The sequence below is a fragment of the Amyelois transitella genome, chromosome Z, assembly GCF_032362555.1.
Source record: "Amyelois transitella isolate CPQ chromosome Z, ilAmyTran1.1, whole genome shotgun sequence".
In the NCBI taxonomy this organism is placed as follows: Eukaryota; Metazoa; Arthropoda; class Insecta; order Lepidoptera; family Pyralidae; genus Amyelois; species Amyelois transitella.
This window is the reverse complement of record NC_083535.1, coordinates 4,334,442-4,351,539: the sequence shown is the minus strand read 5'-3', so window position 1 is coordinate 4,351,539 and position 17,098 is coordinate 4,334,442. Positions and strand designations below refer to the sequence as shown.

Genomic DNA, 17,098 nt, shown 5'->3' with positions numbered 1-17,098 from the left:
TTATGGTATTTGCGTTTATTAAAGAACTTCTGGCTAACTGAATAAGAACTATACCTAGTGGCTAAGTATTATTCTGAGGTGCAGCCCCTAAGTTCAATCGTCAGTCATTTGAAATTATTGCGCTTCATGTGCTGGTTCCCTAATCTCTTCTTTTCGCCGAAATATCTCTGGAAAATATCTCCTTCGGAGAATTAGAATCCTTTATCCGGTAAGACTATTAGAAATAGGTTAAAAATCATAGAATTATTAGGAATATGAGTGATTACTATACCAATTTTATTATTCCTATTCTGGAAATGTGACGTCGCAACTGGCGGTTGAGGGTATAAAATTTTTGTATTGCGTATATTTTTTTGACATTTGTATACATTTTAGCTGTTTGGTGCTGTTTTGTATGTTGTACTTTTATAGTGCAATAAATAGGTTTATCTATCTATATACATACTTATAATCACGTCTTTATTCCGCCTTTAAGCCCCGTTCAGCTAAATGGGGTAAAAAAAATCCCTAGTTTATTTCTTCTTCCTTTAATTGACTCTTAAAATCACATGGGAAGAGAAACAGCTAGCTCAACTATGTTTTCCCACGTTACCAGGCCAGTGTTGAAGTTTGGACTACATTATGTGCGCCTATTTCCTCTGTTGCCTTTTACGACATCCATGGGAAAGAGGTTAAGTAGTCCTATTCCAAAGTGCCGGAAACCACACGCCACCACTTTAACAGCAGAGCTAACTAACTACGCAAAACACGTGCGTGCATGTGATGCCTATCGATATTTTTAAATACAATATTGGCATTTCTATTGGCTTGTATTATTCCGATTTCTATAGTCCGATAGGTAAACTAGATTATTATTAATTTTCCATCGTCGAAGAGATAGGGTAAAAATACACAATAATGTCAATATTCTTTTTAATTTACATGTACATCGATTTATAAAATTACATTTCTAAGCATGTATAAGGTACCTAATTACACATCTACACGTAATTGATAAAAATTATTCACGAGCGTTTGACTAGAATTGTTATACAGAATTTCCAGGCAATATACCAAAGTGGCCATTTTTCCTACTTAGATTCCAGATATCTAAGTATCTTTCTACTTCAGAAGGTCGAAAGCTACCTTAGCAGCTATTTTTCTCCGAAAACAGACCTCAAAAATACTTTAATTTTTTGGTGAATTCTTATTAGGTTTACATATATAATATTGGCTGCAGCTTATTTTGTTTCGAATTTTCTAAATCAATTTCTTCTTTTCCATTTTGAACTATCCAGCTCGACATGACTTCAAGGCTTTGCGAGACTACTTGACATGTCTCTTTCGTCAGGGATAAAATTAAGATGTGGTTATGTATGACTTTTAAATTTGAATTTCTTTATAGGTTATTGGTGAACAAATTATTTATAGGCGTTGGATACAAAATGCCCACTATTGACACATTAACTGAGGATATATTTTACTTCGTTATTCTTATACAATCACCGGCTACCTATTCAATTTATTTTTCTAAATGTTTTACTGAACATTCAGTTAAACCCAGATACCTAAAGAATAAAGTGACGATATAAAGAACAGAAAAAAACATACAAAATTCTAGACTAGTTCTTTTCTTTTTCCTTCCCTTAACCACAGAAACCATGGCAGTGTCGAGTGTTTTCTTATCAAACTTAAAGATATTTGGCAACAGTACACTCTGAAATCTAATTTCACATCTTTCTGTCTCTCCTTCCTATCAAATATAATCTAACGAAACAGTCTCGTCCCTTCTCATATACATAATTACTTTCGAACTTAAGAGAAATTGGTGTGATATTGTTTATTTTACATTTTAGTTAATTTATTTACATAGCTACTTACACAAACCGTACCTTCGAAGGAAAGAGATGTAGACTATTAGATATTGACTAGAATATAATATATTAATTGCAGTAAATAAACGAAAAATGTTCTACTAAACTTTTCGTATATCTACCTACAACAATTTATGCTTGCAGCATGAGCTTTTTCACGGTAATTTATATTTTTTGTACAATTATTACTTGCTTACCTAGAGCACTAAATAAATAAATGTTTATGTGCTCAACTATAGAAGTAGACAAAAAATCTTCACATAGGTAATATTCCTACTATAAATCATTATCTTGCGGCTATTCTAGGTTTAATATATTTATAGCCACAGAAGCCACAAGTATTCAACATTTACTGTATAATTTAAATATTATCTTATATGTTATGTACAATATTTACATTTTACATATCAAGCTACTTATTCTTATTTACATCTGTCAAAAAAGTATTTCTTTTTTTGGTTACTAAAGTTAATTTTTTTTTTGTTTACGCTGTTAATCTTGTGTAAACCATCTACCCAAATGTACTTAGTCAATAATTCTGAGTATTGACTGGTACCCAAGGTTTTATTCATCTTGTAAGAAAAAAAAGCAAACAATTCTAAGATGCCTACAGTGAAAATAGCCGGAATTTCTTAAAAGGGTAACGTAGTTTCTTAAGCTATGTTAGTTTCGTTTAAAAATCGTGGTTGTAATGTGATTCAGACCAGTAAATATACGTATTGGTCTTTAAATAAACCACGTTTTCTTTATGCATACTTCAATGTCTAAGGATTTCTAATGATTCTTCAGTCCTTCCACTCAGACCAACTACACTATTAAAACGAATCAACTATTTTTCTCACTGATAGAACTTTTAGATGGTCCGATAGGAATATTTTATTGTTTTGAATTGTAAATATTTTAAAAACTTTTAGTAATGTTCATCATAATATTTGAGGTTCAATGCTGAAGTCATGAGCGCATTAGTATCAGTGAACGATGGCGTGATGTTGGTAACCGTGGCGGTGGACTTGATGCAGAGATCCATAGCCGACGGGTGGCGCAGCCGTTGGCCAGCCCTCGATCTTCGGCCAGCACCACGGCTGCCAGAAAATCAATGATCCGTACTGAAGTAGGAATTCTGCATTAGGTACAGTTTATCTATTGGATTGACCACGGCTCCGGTACCAAGGTTCAGGGGTTCGTGACCCTGGTGGCCTCCGTGCTGGTGTGGGTGATGTTGAACCTCCAGATTTTGAAGGCTCATCGTATCGGACGCACCCTCGTCCAATTGGTCAAAATTGCTGCCGTCTAGAGATATATCTGAACTGCAGAAGCTGTCTCCGGAATGGGCTGGATAGTCTGAAATAAAATATAAATCATTGCAGATCTGTCTAAAACTAATTGCAAAGACAGAACACGAAAGAATGGTGAAGATTATATAAAGAATATAAATTTGATGAGATATTGTCCCTTTAATATTACTCTAGAAATTTTCTGGGTAAAAATTCATAAATCAAATAATTTTACGCAACCAGTGTCTTTGACCTCGACAATTGTGTTGCAATTGTACTTAGTGTTAACTTACCATCGGGGGAATATGGCAGATTTGGATTGAGAGGCTGGCTCGATGCGGAGTATGAACCGTCCAATCCCAAATAGTTGCCATGCTCGCTGGACGGCGACTCTTGTTTTATACTCTTCTCATCTTTGTCCTTTTCCTTCTCCGTGTTCTTGTCTCCTTCTTGTTTGGCCTTGCGCTGTATTTTTTTCATCTTAGCTCGCTGATTTTGGAACCAGACTTGAACGACCCTGACGCTCAAACCGGTATCTTTTGCAAGCGCTTCTCTCACCTTGCGACATGGCTTTGGGCTGACTTCAAAAGAAGCTTTGAACTGCCTTCGTTGTGCTGAGGTCAGTATTGTGCGAGGGCGTTTTGGACCTCGTCGTCCATCCCGAGGACGCTCTGAGTCATCAATGATCATATCGTCCTCAGCATGCTGCATCAGATACATTTCTTTCTCAAAATCCTGTCTGCAAAATATCTGGCCAGCTCTGATCACGTATTGCTCTCCTTTCTGAAGAGGTTGGCAACACATCACGCACACGAAGCATTGTATGTGGAAGACGTACTGCTGGGCTCTCATCACCATTTCTTGGGGTAGAAGTCTGTCGCCGCACCTTGTGCATTTGACTCCGAATAATCTGTTGGGCAATAAGGAAATAAAGACACGCAATAATGAGGGAAATTATCACAACGCTCAGCCATTCGCTTGGCACAATCGCTCAGCAAATATAAATCGCACTAGCATCAAAATTGCAGTTTATATTTCTGGTCATTCAATGGATTGAATGACAAGAAATATATATTTAAAGTTTAGGTACCTATCATAATCTGGTTTGCAGTAGAGCTTGGCGTTTCTCGTGTAGCAGGTGTGGGCGAGGGGGCAGCCGCAGACGCAGCAGCTCAGACAGTGTTCATGCCAGGACAGCTCTCCCACCCGCATCAGATATCTGTCTTGAATCTTCTGACCGCATCCTTCGCAGATTTCCACGATCTTTTCCCGTTTGATGCTGGCGCTCAGCTCTGTTCAACAAAAGTCTCTGTTAAGTAGCATGTGGTAGGTCGTGCAAAAAAATTGAGAACCTGAATGTGAATCTGTGCGTCCGTGTCTTGTAGCTGAAAATTTATTCGTGAAATTTATAGCTTTTACAATTATTTTTTAAACATTTGTATTCCAATCAAAAAAGCAATCGGATACATTAAAATTTGTTCACTTTCTCAACTGGTTTTTAACAAAGCATCATAGTATTTTCTAAAATACAATTCGCTGTGGCAAACACATTTCGCGTTGAATCGACATTTGTGGTTTGTGTGTTTAATTGGTGACCGTCATTAAACACGTCATCCACAAATAAATGTCAAACTTGGTTTAACAACGATTTTCAGCAATTAAAATAGTCTGATTAAATTATTTTATAATTTACTATATATAAGGAAGGGGCTTTTGCTTTCGATAGCTATTAAAAAAAAATATAAAAATAAATTTAGTAAAGGAATAGGAATAGCTCTAATATAAACTCGAGACTTGTATTATGGGAAAGTAACTCAACGATACGAGTATCATATTAAATTACCGTTTAAGATATGATGCAAATAAAACTAACGAAATTGGTTTTAGTCGTGGAAATGCAAAGATAAAAAGATAAAAATTTGATTTCTTTAAATACATAAGTTAAATATCAACCGTAGAAATACATACAATCAATCAATTGGAAGAATCCAACGTACTTTCGTATGAAAACTTGAGCGCTAAGCGTCTACTTAGAAAATGCCACGATCTAAGTGTAGCCTGAGATCGTGGCATTTTCTGAGAACACTCCAAGCCAGGTTGTTTAGAATTCCGTTGTTGAAATGTAAACTTCATTTAGTTTCCGTTGCTTATTTTTCACGTCTCTGGAGAAAAGCTCGGGGTGTTCCTTTTAACCATGAACCTTGATAGGTTAAGTCAGGTTATTACAAGAAGCGACTCCCGTTTGACTGAAGACTTTACAGGAGAACCTAACCGGGTCACGGTTACACCTTCAGTTTCCTTAATAGACTGAAATCCTCAACTCTCTAAATGCTCTGATAATTTCTCTAAATGCAAGATAATCGGTTGCCCCAAAAGTACTAATTAGCTCAGAAAAGACTAATTTGTACATGATGGCCACAGAATTACTTAAAACTGTACATCACGCTTTTTTATTCGGCCTTCTTAACCGTTCGACCACCAAAGATCAACTTTAGTGTGTATTTAGGAACAAAATTCCTATTCCTACTGCGTAAAATTATTTTTAAGTTTATAGTTGGTAGCTATACTTAGTTCAAGTTTTCGCTACGGTAGTTGCGGAAACTTGCGAGTTAAGTGCTCTAGAAAGCAAAATGGTTGGCGTAACTTTAAGGGATGGAAAATCCGGCAAACGTTTTAGCCAACAAAGCCAATTGACGGATAAAGAAAATAAGTAGGTGTGGGTCTTAAATAGATAATTGGAGAGGGCTAAAGAAGGCTTACACGATGCGATGAGAATACTCCTATAACTACTGTCTAGCTACGAAAAAGGTAATATTTTGAAAATGATTGAACAAAATTTATCGTTTAATATTCAAATACATATATCACGTCTTTATCCATGACGGGGTAGATAGAGCCAAAAACAGTTTCATAGACTGAAAGGCCACGTTAAGTTGTTCTTTTGCTTCACTTTTACAATCTACACGGAAGCTTGCACTCAATTAATGTGACTATTCCGTTAGTCGCTTTTTACGACTCTCCATGGGAAACATTTGGAGAGGTCCTAAGTATACTAATGTGTTAAGAACCAGAAGACACACGTTGATACTGCATATAATAATAATGTTCACGGGAATTTATTATGCATACAATTTAATATCGATAAATTAAATTGAAATCCATTACGTTTCGGTGCATGCTTCGAATAATTTTCAATAATGTACAAAAATACTTTAAAGTTATTGGGTTGTTAGTTATTGCTAACAGACATTGATAGACAAATAAACAGCCTATATTTATGTAGCTTTCAACTTAGTACTTCTAAATTCAGCTACGACCTATCCATTATTAACATTTCGTTCATGCACCAATAAGTAAGTATATTTACTGACTGTTGAAGAAAAATCTATCAACGATTCTGATTATTCTTAATTATATTTGATTGAATGAATTTAAAGGAGTCATAAAACAATGCTTTACTTAAAAAATATTTAATAAATATATGAGAGACAATGCAATAAAGATTAAGCTAGCCCCAATAAAATATCGTTACCCAAGTAACAATTAGGCGCTAAAGTAAGATTTATAATAAGTCTATAAAAGCGCTAACTAGATTCTAAAGTGGTTTATGGGTGTAACAAATTAGTGTTAAAGCGCGCTCTAACCCTACTTTACCTCCGAATTAGGCACAATTTTTATATTACTTAAGGTTGTATAATGACGGTATACAAGAGTTATGGTAATTGGCTAAGAGGTACAATCAGTGCCATAAGAAAGTTATTATAGCGGTAACAGGATCTCTTAGCGATACAAGAGGGGTAAATAAGCGTCAACTGACTCCTTAAGCGGTACAGTAGAGATACAAAGGCGTTAATTATATTTTCAAGCGCTAAAAGGGAGGTAAATAGGTGTTTTGTAACGGTCTGAACGCTATTCAAGATAATTAAACTAATTTTGTGATCTAATAATAAATAATTTTATTTTCAATGGCTATAAGTTTACGACTAATGATTTTTATATTAAACAAAAAAAAGTGATATTGTATGGTGCGAAAGGAAGCATATTTTTGCTGCGAAGGGAAGTACACTGTGAATATGTTACATATTTATTGGCAAATAATTCGAGCGCCCGATGTATGTTGTCTATTTACTGAAAACTTTTCCACGTATTTTCAACAATTTTTGTTTATTTTGGTTGCGACGCCATTGTCAAAAACAAGTAGTCAATATAAGAAATACAGTAGTGACCTTAAGCGCTATTACTTTACCTTTAGTCACAAAAAAGTAACAATAGACGCTAGAGGATCTGTTATAGCGAAAAATTATACTCCTATTTGACTTAAGGTAATGCAAGAGAGTTTTGTATAACTTCAAGCATTTGGTTCTATATAAGATTAAATAAACACTATTGTAAGGCTGGTAGCGCTTATTAACGCTATTGTGCAACTTTAGGTTCTTGTAAAGAGTTTATTATCACCTGCATAGCACTTTTGGAGGTAGAAGCTAATTCTTATCCTTATTTAGATCTTAGAGTTCTAAGATTCACTTAAAGCTATAACACAAAATGCTGTGCATGTACAACAGTGTTAAGATTTGCCATAATACATCCATAACCTTTAAGCTCGCCTAATTGGCGCGCTTGTAACTCTGTATTATAAGTAGAAGTGATATACGTTACTTGGTACGCCACTTTATCGCCAATAGTCATAAGTGCTGCTACTGTAATGCCTTTGTAGCCCACTAAGTAACAAAATAAGCTCTAATCGTCGCCTAAATGTTTGTTGGGTAGAGACTTGTTTTATAAAATACTTTCTTTACGATACTTTATTTTATAATAAATACAATACGTTTATATGTTATAAACATACAGCTCAATGAAGTTAATTTCGTTTTTCATCATGAAATGATCGGGGATCGTTCCCGGGACCATTTGTTTCAGAGCACGCACACAGCCCCACAAAAATTGTCAAAATTCGCAATTCAACCAAACTTAAACATAACTTGGTGCAATGTTAAAATAATACTCAAAATGAAGTGAGGTGAGTTTCACAATATGTCCCTGACAATGTCAATACTGAAACGTGCAAACAAAAATGTTGACTTTCCCCAAAATGTCTGACGCTGTGATTCTTTTTAATTCGAAATCGTGTTTTCTCTTTCTACCATTTTGCATCGTTGAATATTGTATTAACATTTATTTTTTCATGAATGAAAACTAAAAGATCTTGTGTGAATATCGTGATTAGGTTGCTTAATACATAATTAAGCCTAACTCACACACAAGCTAGAAAAGTTAAGGCTTGTTTTGATGTAGTCCCTGGGAGAACAGAAACTCTAAGAAAATGATGATGATCGTTTACTAAAAAAAAAATTATAAGCAAAAATAAAAGCAATATAGCGAATCCAAACTGTCCGATTGACGGGACGACCCATTTATCCAAAACTGAAATCCAGACTCAAGAAAGCAATAATTTCGGCTAAGATCTCAAGACACGCGTATAGAAATGGCGTAGACGTCTCAGGGTGGGGGTTCGCCCAATAAGTGAAGAGGGGCGTGCCCGGGTCACCCGGGTCGCGGGATCAACTGGGAACGAAATGCCGGGTATCGGGAGCTGCCCTGAAAAACGGTAATCGATGCCTGCGGCTGTGGCTTCATCGTGTATTTTTTGGGAATCGTCTGCAAAGCGAACGCGGCGAATTAACAGTTCTTCGAAATTTCCCTTTTATCCCCGCTTTTCCGTACGGATTCCAATGTTTTTTGCACTTTCAAATGCATATTTTCATTTTATAAGCACCACTGTCCAACAGTTTTATTATTTCCATACAAAACGTGTGAGGGCTTTTTATTACCTGTTGATAAAAACGGTGCAAATAAATTCCATTTAGGCAAAATTGGAAATTGGTTTCGATGCAAATTAAATTAATACTGTACTGTTACCGAGCACTTCAAAAGTGCCGCCTATTAATTTAAAACCGTGAAAAGCCGGGGCAGAACGACATAGACATAAAATCATTATTGGAAAACGTATTTAAACCTTTGCGATACTACGGGTTCGTGATAACTATCATTAACTTTGATTACTAAGTTTCTGAGAGCCAGGATACTTAGGTGTGATTTGTTGTTACTGATAGCTACCGACTGCTTCTTCTTTATCAAGTTAGTTTGAAATCTGCTGCTTCTCTCCCCGCTCAGATTGTGAAAGTCAATCAAAGGAGATGCTTTTAAACTTCGAATTTTTCTTTTGGGCTTGATGAGCTAGCAACTTGTCTCTGAATTTAATTTTCTATTTTTTAGCTATCTTAAACGTAGCCTAGTATATATTTAAAGTACTAGAACTTAATGTGAATTTCTAATCGAGATTGACTTATTTCTCAAGAAAGAGAGATAAAGTGATTAGGTAATTGTAATCTAATCGACGACATTATTCCAAATTCTAAATTTATTATTCAAAAATTAATCTATGGTCAAAATAAAATAATTAACAAATAATTTAAATATGTACTGAAATTACTAGACCTAATATCAATTTACTTTGTAGTTTCAAACAAACCAAAATGTTATTCGATAGTTGTAAGTATTTCGTGCAATAAAATAGAATAGAAAGTAAGAACTTTAAATAAGTACTTTTTATTTTACAAGATAAAGAGAGCTTCGCCATCCGCGCGTACCTAGGTCGCATCGCAACAAAAAAATTCAAAGTACCGAGATTCCTACATTTTTTAAAACGTTTTTTAGTCTTCAACATTTAAACTATTAGTACTGAATTTCGTTTCAAGCTAACGTTTCAAGGATCGACGTTACAAGTCAACATTAATTGATATATTTTCACGTTCATAGTAATAACACTAAAGACGCAAAATTTAAGCGTAGCTATTTCTATATTTTTGATGTTACGAGTACTTTGAATAGCGCGTTAATTCTACTTCGGAACGAAAATTCCACGTTGTAATAAAAAATATATCGATATTATTTATCAATATGAGTCGAATAATACCAACGAAGGTTATGGCGATACGCACTGATAAACAGTTATCGGTGTACATACACACACACACAGACGCAGCCCAGTATTGATCTTTCTCGTAGGCTGCGCTACGGGCTCTACGAAGCTACGAAAGCCTACGAATGTAGCGTCTACGGGCTACGCCGTAGCTTTGTTATATAACTTTTTTTTTATTTATTCTTATGATTATATACTTTCTCCATTTGTTTACCTTCATATTAAATTGAATTATCTTACTACCGATTGATAGGATGCATTTAATGAGAAAACAATGCAAGCATTTTTCCGAAACATTATTAATTTATTCCATTTTACTTAAAAATTTTAAACAATTATGTAAAATTTCTAAATTCCAATGTGAATAGGGGAAGGGGGACTCATTCCAGGGTAGGCCTATTATCACGAGTTTTCAGAGGAACCTTATTGGATCATTGTCACACGTCTAGCTGCCTGAATGCGGAGGTTTCCTCACGATGTATTCTCTCACCGTTAGGGAATCGATTGAAAATCAAATGACTACGATTTAAACCTGTTGATCAAACTTTTAAATTCTATCACTTTAAGCGGTCACCGTCGCTCACTCATCTATATCATTATGTTTTGCCGGGAAACTTTGCTCTCAATTAATATATCAGATTCTTTATGGATGCTTAATAAACCATAATCACCGGTATTCGTAAAATTTCAGCAAAATCCCTAATATTATTCTTTGATAAAAGCTTCAGTTATCCATTATAATGATATTTGATCTTTATAATTAGCTACATTATAACTTTCGCATTTGTAATAATAAAAAGTTTGTAATGATTTGTGTTACTCTTTCATGCAAAATCTACTAATTGGATTTTAATGAAATTCTCTGGGTAGATATATATAACATTATAAGTAAAAACCGGCAAGTGCGAGTCGGACTCGCGCAACAATGGGATTCCGTACCATTACCAAAACCTGTATATTAAAACACTACACTTAATAGATAATGATTGGAAAAATATAAATAATACGTTTTGAAAATGTTAGTACTCCTGGCATTTTCTTAACTAAGTACATTCCTTTCTGCATCTTCAAATTTATACCTCCTTCCAACATTATTCACGTCGCATACTTTTTGATTCTAGCTTTTTTTTTCATTTAAATGAAAATATTTACTTTTATCGGTGGTACAATCGGTTAGGTGCTCGATTTCAAAAACACAGGATGGCATGCATATGGTTCAAATCCCACCTCGGCCATGTACTTTTTCTGAGTTGTGTACATATTAATTAATGTGCTAATAGATGATCTTACGGTGACGGAAAACATCGTGAGGAAACCTGCACATTTAGGCAACTAGATGTGTATCCATGATACAATACGGGTCAGCTTAATGTATATTAGGTACAGATAATATGATTGATTAATGACTGACTACCCACAATCAAAGCTAATTTAATTAGCCCTTAGTAGCAACTAGCATGACCAAAATTAAGTGAAGCGCGAATAATAGACGCCTTCATACTAATTGTACATATAATTATTGTGGAATTATTAGATATGAGCAATATGACCAATTGATTAATAATTATCATTAAATGAATTTATCCCTTAGTTGTAAAATAAATTTAAGCGAAAAATTCCGTTTTTTTCTTCCCAATGGAATTATTATTATTTTCAGTTTGATATGATAGCAATGTAATGGCTATATAAAATTGGAACGGGAGTAGGATATTATGGAATAAACTATAAGTCAATTATTGGTCTAGGTAATTATAGTTTTCACAAAAAACGCGAACCAAACTAGTTGAAAAAAAAATGAGTAAAAAGAAGTTAAGATACTTAATAATATATAATCCACTAAACTTTACCGAACATAGTAAAAAATTTATGAAGAAGAAAAAAAAATAACAGAGGTTATGTAAGGGTTCTGATGAAAGATGAAAATGAATTGATATTTATAATTACATTATGAAATGTAAGTTCTTGTTTTCACATAATTATACTTCGCTTACGCATACGCTGACAGCGGTTAAATATTTCATTTCCAATTAAAATTATAGTTGAGGCGTTCGACCGTTTATATTTGGTATTTAGTGAATAAATCGAATCTGTAATCGTGAAAGGTTCGCTTCATTTATTACTAACTTTATTAATTAATCACAGGTTAAATATTATTAACCAATTGCTCAAAAATGTGATAGTGAAATATTTTTAATACTAATAGCTTTTGAATGGCTAAGGTTAGTTCCATTCGCCAATTATGTGGACCAAAATTTGTTTTAAAACTCATATACTCATACTCATATCATTTAAGGTTCGAAGCTTCAGTTCAATGTTATTAATATAAATATAAATAAATATATATGGGACAAATATATATATAAATTATTACATTTTTTAATGCAGGAACAAATAATACAATTCCATTCTATTGGTAAAACGTCCGTTCTTATGTGTCTATTTTAGTTTAATTTACCTAAGTAAGGCCTAACATAGACTAAGTTCTAAAATTCTTAATCAATATTTCGTTTGATAAATAAATTGTACCTAGTTCAAAAACAAATTTAAAACAAAAAAAAAATAACTATAATATATATGTCCCATACCTTCCCATACAATCGTTTATTTATTAAAAAAAAATGACAAATCTTCAATACACAATACATCAACTATACTGAAGAAAAATAAGGAGTTCAATAATTATACCTCAAAAAATCCAAAGGCTTTAAAATAACGTCCTGTTTCCGTCACAAGTCCCGGGTTTGATCCCCGGTTGGTTTCGATTGACAGAAGTGTTAGCTAAACCTCAATTCGCATCCTACGAATTTCGACTCTATCCGCCCCGTATCGAATGAAGACGTAATATTTGTGTTTAAAAACTCAATTATGAAATCAATCATACGCTCACCAACCTACTCCCGAACTTCAATCCAATATTTTTTCTTTTTGCAAGCTTTCATTTAGCTACGTTTATCTGTAATGAAATATTGGATTGCAACTTCAATTTGACCTACTTTCCACGGTCCGATGGAGCTGAAATTTCCAATAAACGGATGACTAGGTATGCAAATTCATGAAACCGATAAGAAATATTAAAGTTTGTAGTTAATAGTTCTACAAAGTAGAAAAAACATTTTTAGTATTATAAATGAGAAAAAGTGTTTGTTTGTCCGTTTTTCATGTCAAAACCACTGAACCGATCCGTGACATTTTGCATCCTAAGTATAAAGGTGTTGTGTGGAGTGCGAATAAGGACATAGAGTACTTTAAACGCTTGTAAAAGCTTATTTTGTTATAGCTATAAAATAACTCAAAAAGATGGAACAAGCTTCAATTTAAGTTCACCACTTGTTGTATGAGTACTATCTCGGTTTTAAAAATAAGTTTTTTTTACTAATTATACTTATGTATTTTTTTTATTTATAAAATCTTTATCACAATAATGCACTACATTAAATATTGAATAGCAGGATTGGCGTCCTGAAAACTATAGGTCAACCATGCCACCACAAAAGACGGTATATAACTTTATGTATATATGCTGTGAAAAGATTTAAAGGTCGACTGGAGCCGAAAAATTGAACTACTTTTGATTTATTTTATATAGATGCAAGTTTTTTTTTTGCAGTGAACTTTTGAAATTCTATTAACACACTGTTTGGAACAGTCTTTTGATTTGATTCTTAAATTTAAACGACTTATTTTCTTATCAAAAAATAAGAGAATTTACGAATACTACAAAGTTAATTAGTTACTATGTATAGGTAAGTACCTACTAGAAGAGTAGAAAATGCCAACCATACTATTTCTTCCTGTAGATATAGTAGGAGGTTTTAATTTGTGCAAAGAAAATATTCCAATGTAACTAGGTTTAGCCGATCATCATAAATGATTTGCCAGAACTTATTACGATAGCTAATTTAGTGTTTACTTTAACGTACAAGTACTACTTTTTTTGTCTGAGAATTTTATCGCGAATACGATAAATATGTTAAGGGAAAGACAAATCAATTAATGGATTAATTGCATTTTAATATTAAATATAAAGAGGAACGGAACAAATCATACAGATTGAACCACCACAAAAGTAAATTCGAGTACCTACTGTGTTACGGGCTTCGGAACTCAACAAAACTATATTTTCGATTATAGATAAACATCGAAGAACTAAGATAAAGTTATATTTCCACCATGAACTGAGCTGGGATCGAATATGGGACACGGTTCAGAGGCGACAACACAATTACTGCACCAAACGGTATTGATAAGAGATTTGAGCTTTTTCTAAGGTAAGCGCCTACAAGCATTGACAAATTACAATTTAATTACCTATTAGTGTACCTACATATGAAAATTCTTCATTGACGAATATTTTTTAAAACAAAGTTATTTGCATTGCATACAATTCGTAAAAATCAATTAAAAGGAAATAAGAAATGTATAAGTGTATATATTTTAGTAGAACAAAAACTTTTCGAAATGTGTTCACAAAGCACAAGGTTGACATTCTTAAACATTTATTTTACACACAAGTAATAATCTTTAAAAAAATAACGAATAAAGAAAAGTTATAAAAGTTGTGAATAACCATACCTACTTAAAAAATAATTCGGTAAATAAATCAAGTGTTCCGAACGGAATGTAAATTAGAAATAGTTAAAAATAACTAAATGAAACTTTTTTCTATAAAATAAAAACAAAATACAACATTGAAAAATAAATCCACCAACCTGTCCTCCCAGTGCAAGTGAGCGGAGGCTGCATGCCCTCCTGCATCAATCCGGGATTCAAATTCGTGTAGAACTCCAACATTTTGCCCGAACAACTAACACCAAACGACACTTTACTCGGCGGCCACCGATCATACAATGGGGAAACATGGACGCACGACCCTGCACACACCTAGGGTATCCCCTTTCTTTCGTCCACCAATCACGGCCCCCCTTTTTGGGCGGCCCCGCCCACCGTCGACATAACCAAAGATACAGACCAAAGCGATGATATTTTTCCGCACCGCTGAGGAGCCCACGAAGCCAGTAACAAATTGTATTTTTTCGTTTGGAAAAAGTCTTTCAGACAGCCGTTAAGTGTTACGCTGCTAAAGCGGTCTTGTTTATTTTGTACCATCTTATCGTGTCAGGTACTGTGCAGTAAAACAAGTATTTAATTTTTTACTTCTCAAATTTAAACCTTTAACCAGCGTAGCGCCGTGGACATTTTGTATTATTTACATAAATTGTACAATATAAGTTTTATCCCACAAACGCCTTCAATGAGACTAAAATAAAGGTTTTATCAAAAATTCTCTGATTTGTGATATTATTTGTACTTATTATCTTCGCATTTGTAACTTAATTAAAATAATAGTTAAAATTATCGCACCATGAACATCTAAAATTATTTGCAAGAATTAATTTTTAGAGAAAAAATTATGGGTGCTATAGATTTTAAAGACATATTTCATAATTAAGTACTTATTTAAGTATTTAATATTTGCAATAATCAGTCGATCATTGTTTTAAATACATCTACCTAGTAATTAACAGGAATCTGAGTAGGTAATTCAAATAACAAATAACAATATGTTAGGAACTTTTTTCTTGTTATTGTTTGTACTTAAGTAGGTACTTAATATTTTTGTTGTTATATGTAATGGTATTTGAATACAATAAAATATTTTTTAAGAGTCATTACTTACGACTATTTTTATTGAACAAATTGTCTTTCCACTTCACACGAACAACTTTTTAATCAGTTTTAACAACTTTTCCTCTAATCGATACGAAAAATTGTTTAAACTTTGATTCAATAAATAGATATTTAACTCTTTTGAAATCAAAAGTTAAAACTAATCGATTAAAAAGAAAAGCTTTGGCCTACCTAAACTAATCCTAGTTATGTGACTGAGATTTTGTCTTTGTGATATTTCTACAAAGGGTCATTCACATGGTCACATTATTACAAAAGTAACATTGCTTAATAACCGTAAATTACTTACTGACTTTAAATATGTATATGTTCTACAAATGAAAAATAAACTGAAGAGGTAAAAAATTTACTCCGTCTCATTAGAAGTACTTTAAATTTGTAACTTTAAGCTTAAGAATTTTACTTATTTACGCGAAAGTACTAAGTATTTTCTAAGTAGGTATTATTTATTGTAATAGTAAAATTAAAGTAGCAATTATAGGGCATATTATTATATTCTACATTCTCAATATTCATTTATGTAGATTAGCTCAGATCATATACCTACTCAAAGAATTCATTAGACAAAAAAATATTTAGGTATATCATTTTTAAATCATTTATTACTCCGACATACTATTACGTCACACTATTACGTAGATATATCTAGACACCGAGATTTCAATAAAGCATTTATTTGTAGGTAGGTATACACCTTCCACAAGAATCACCGAACTTCACAACAATAGCTTTTCTAAATTCAAAATACCTAATAAAATTCACCTCTATTTTAAATCTACGAAACGCGCGAACGGTTGGAACGAATAAAAAAAATAGTTTCTTTTTTTATAAAATCGCGGCATCGGCATCCTGCAATAAAAAAAGCAAGAGCACATTTGGGCGAGTTGGTTAAGTGGGATACTGCCTCGACGTTCCGTGGGCAGACATTGTATTTCAAGTGGGGCAATTCTCCCATTGAACCGGTACTTATTCCATCCGTCGTGTAAACAGACTTGATGTACGAATTTGTAAGCAATTTTGGATGCGTCAATCGTTATGATTAAATAAAGAATGGTCTGATTTTACGGAATATATGTAAAAATCCCTTATTACAACTTTATTTTCACATTATAAACACACATAAAGGAACATAAACGTTTATAAGACACAGGACTTATCAACACGATTGATTGATTGCCTTGATTTATTATATTTATTCTTCTAAAAGTTCTTTCCCGGGGCAACTTAATATATTTTTTTTTAAATCAGTTACATTCTAAATTCATTCATAATATCTTTATTTACGAGTAAATTTGAAAGAACTT

At 33.2% G+C, this 17,098-nt stretch overlaps 1 protein-coding gene across 2 annotated transcripts in view; it reads right to left on the bottom strand.

Moving 5' to 3' along the window:
• Positions 1-1,011: 1,011 nt before the first annotated feature.
• LOC106130546 (LIM homeobox transcription factor 1-beta) overlaps positions 1,012-17,098 on the bottom strand; it is a 36,609-nt gene continuing 20,522 nt past the window's right edge. The window contains exons 1-4 of one of the 2 annotated variants that reach the window (XM_013329401.2): positions 14,816-14,937; positions 4,218-4,419; positions 3,421-4,037; positions 1,012-3,194 (exon numbers count right to left, since the gene is read on the bottom strand). In XM_013329401.2, the coding sequence (XP_013184855.1) occupies positions 2,947-3,194; positions 3,421-4,037; positions 4,218-4,419; positions 14,816-14,897 (1,149 nt within the window). In that variant the 5' untranslated portion in view covers positions 14,898-14,937 and the 3' untranslated portion in view covers positions 1,012-2,946. Of the gene's footprint in view, positions 3,195-3,420; positions 4,038-4,217; positions 4,420-14,815; positions 14,938-17,098 lie in introns of those variants that run through there. The other variant, XM_060953617.1, reaches the window with a different exon arrangement.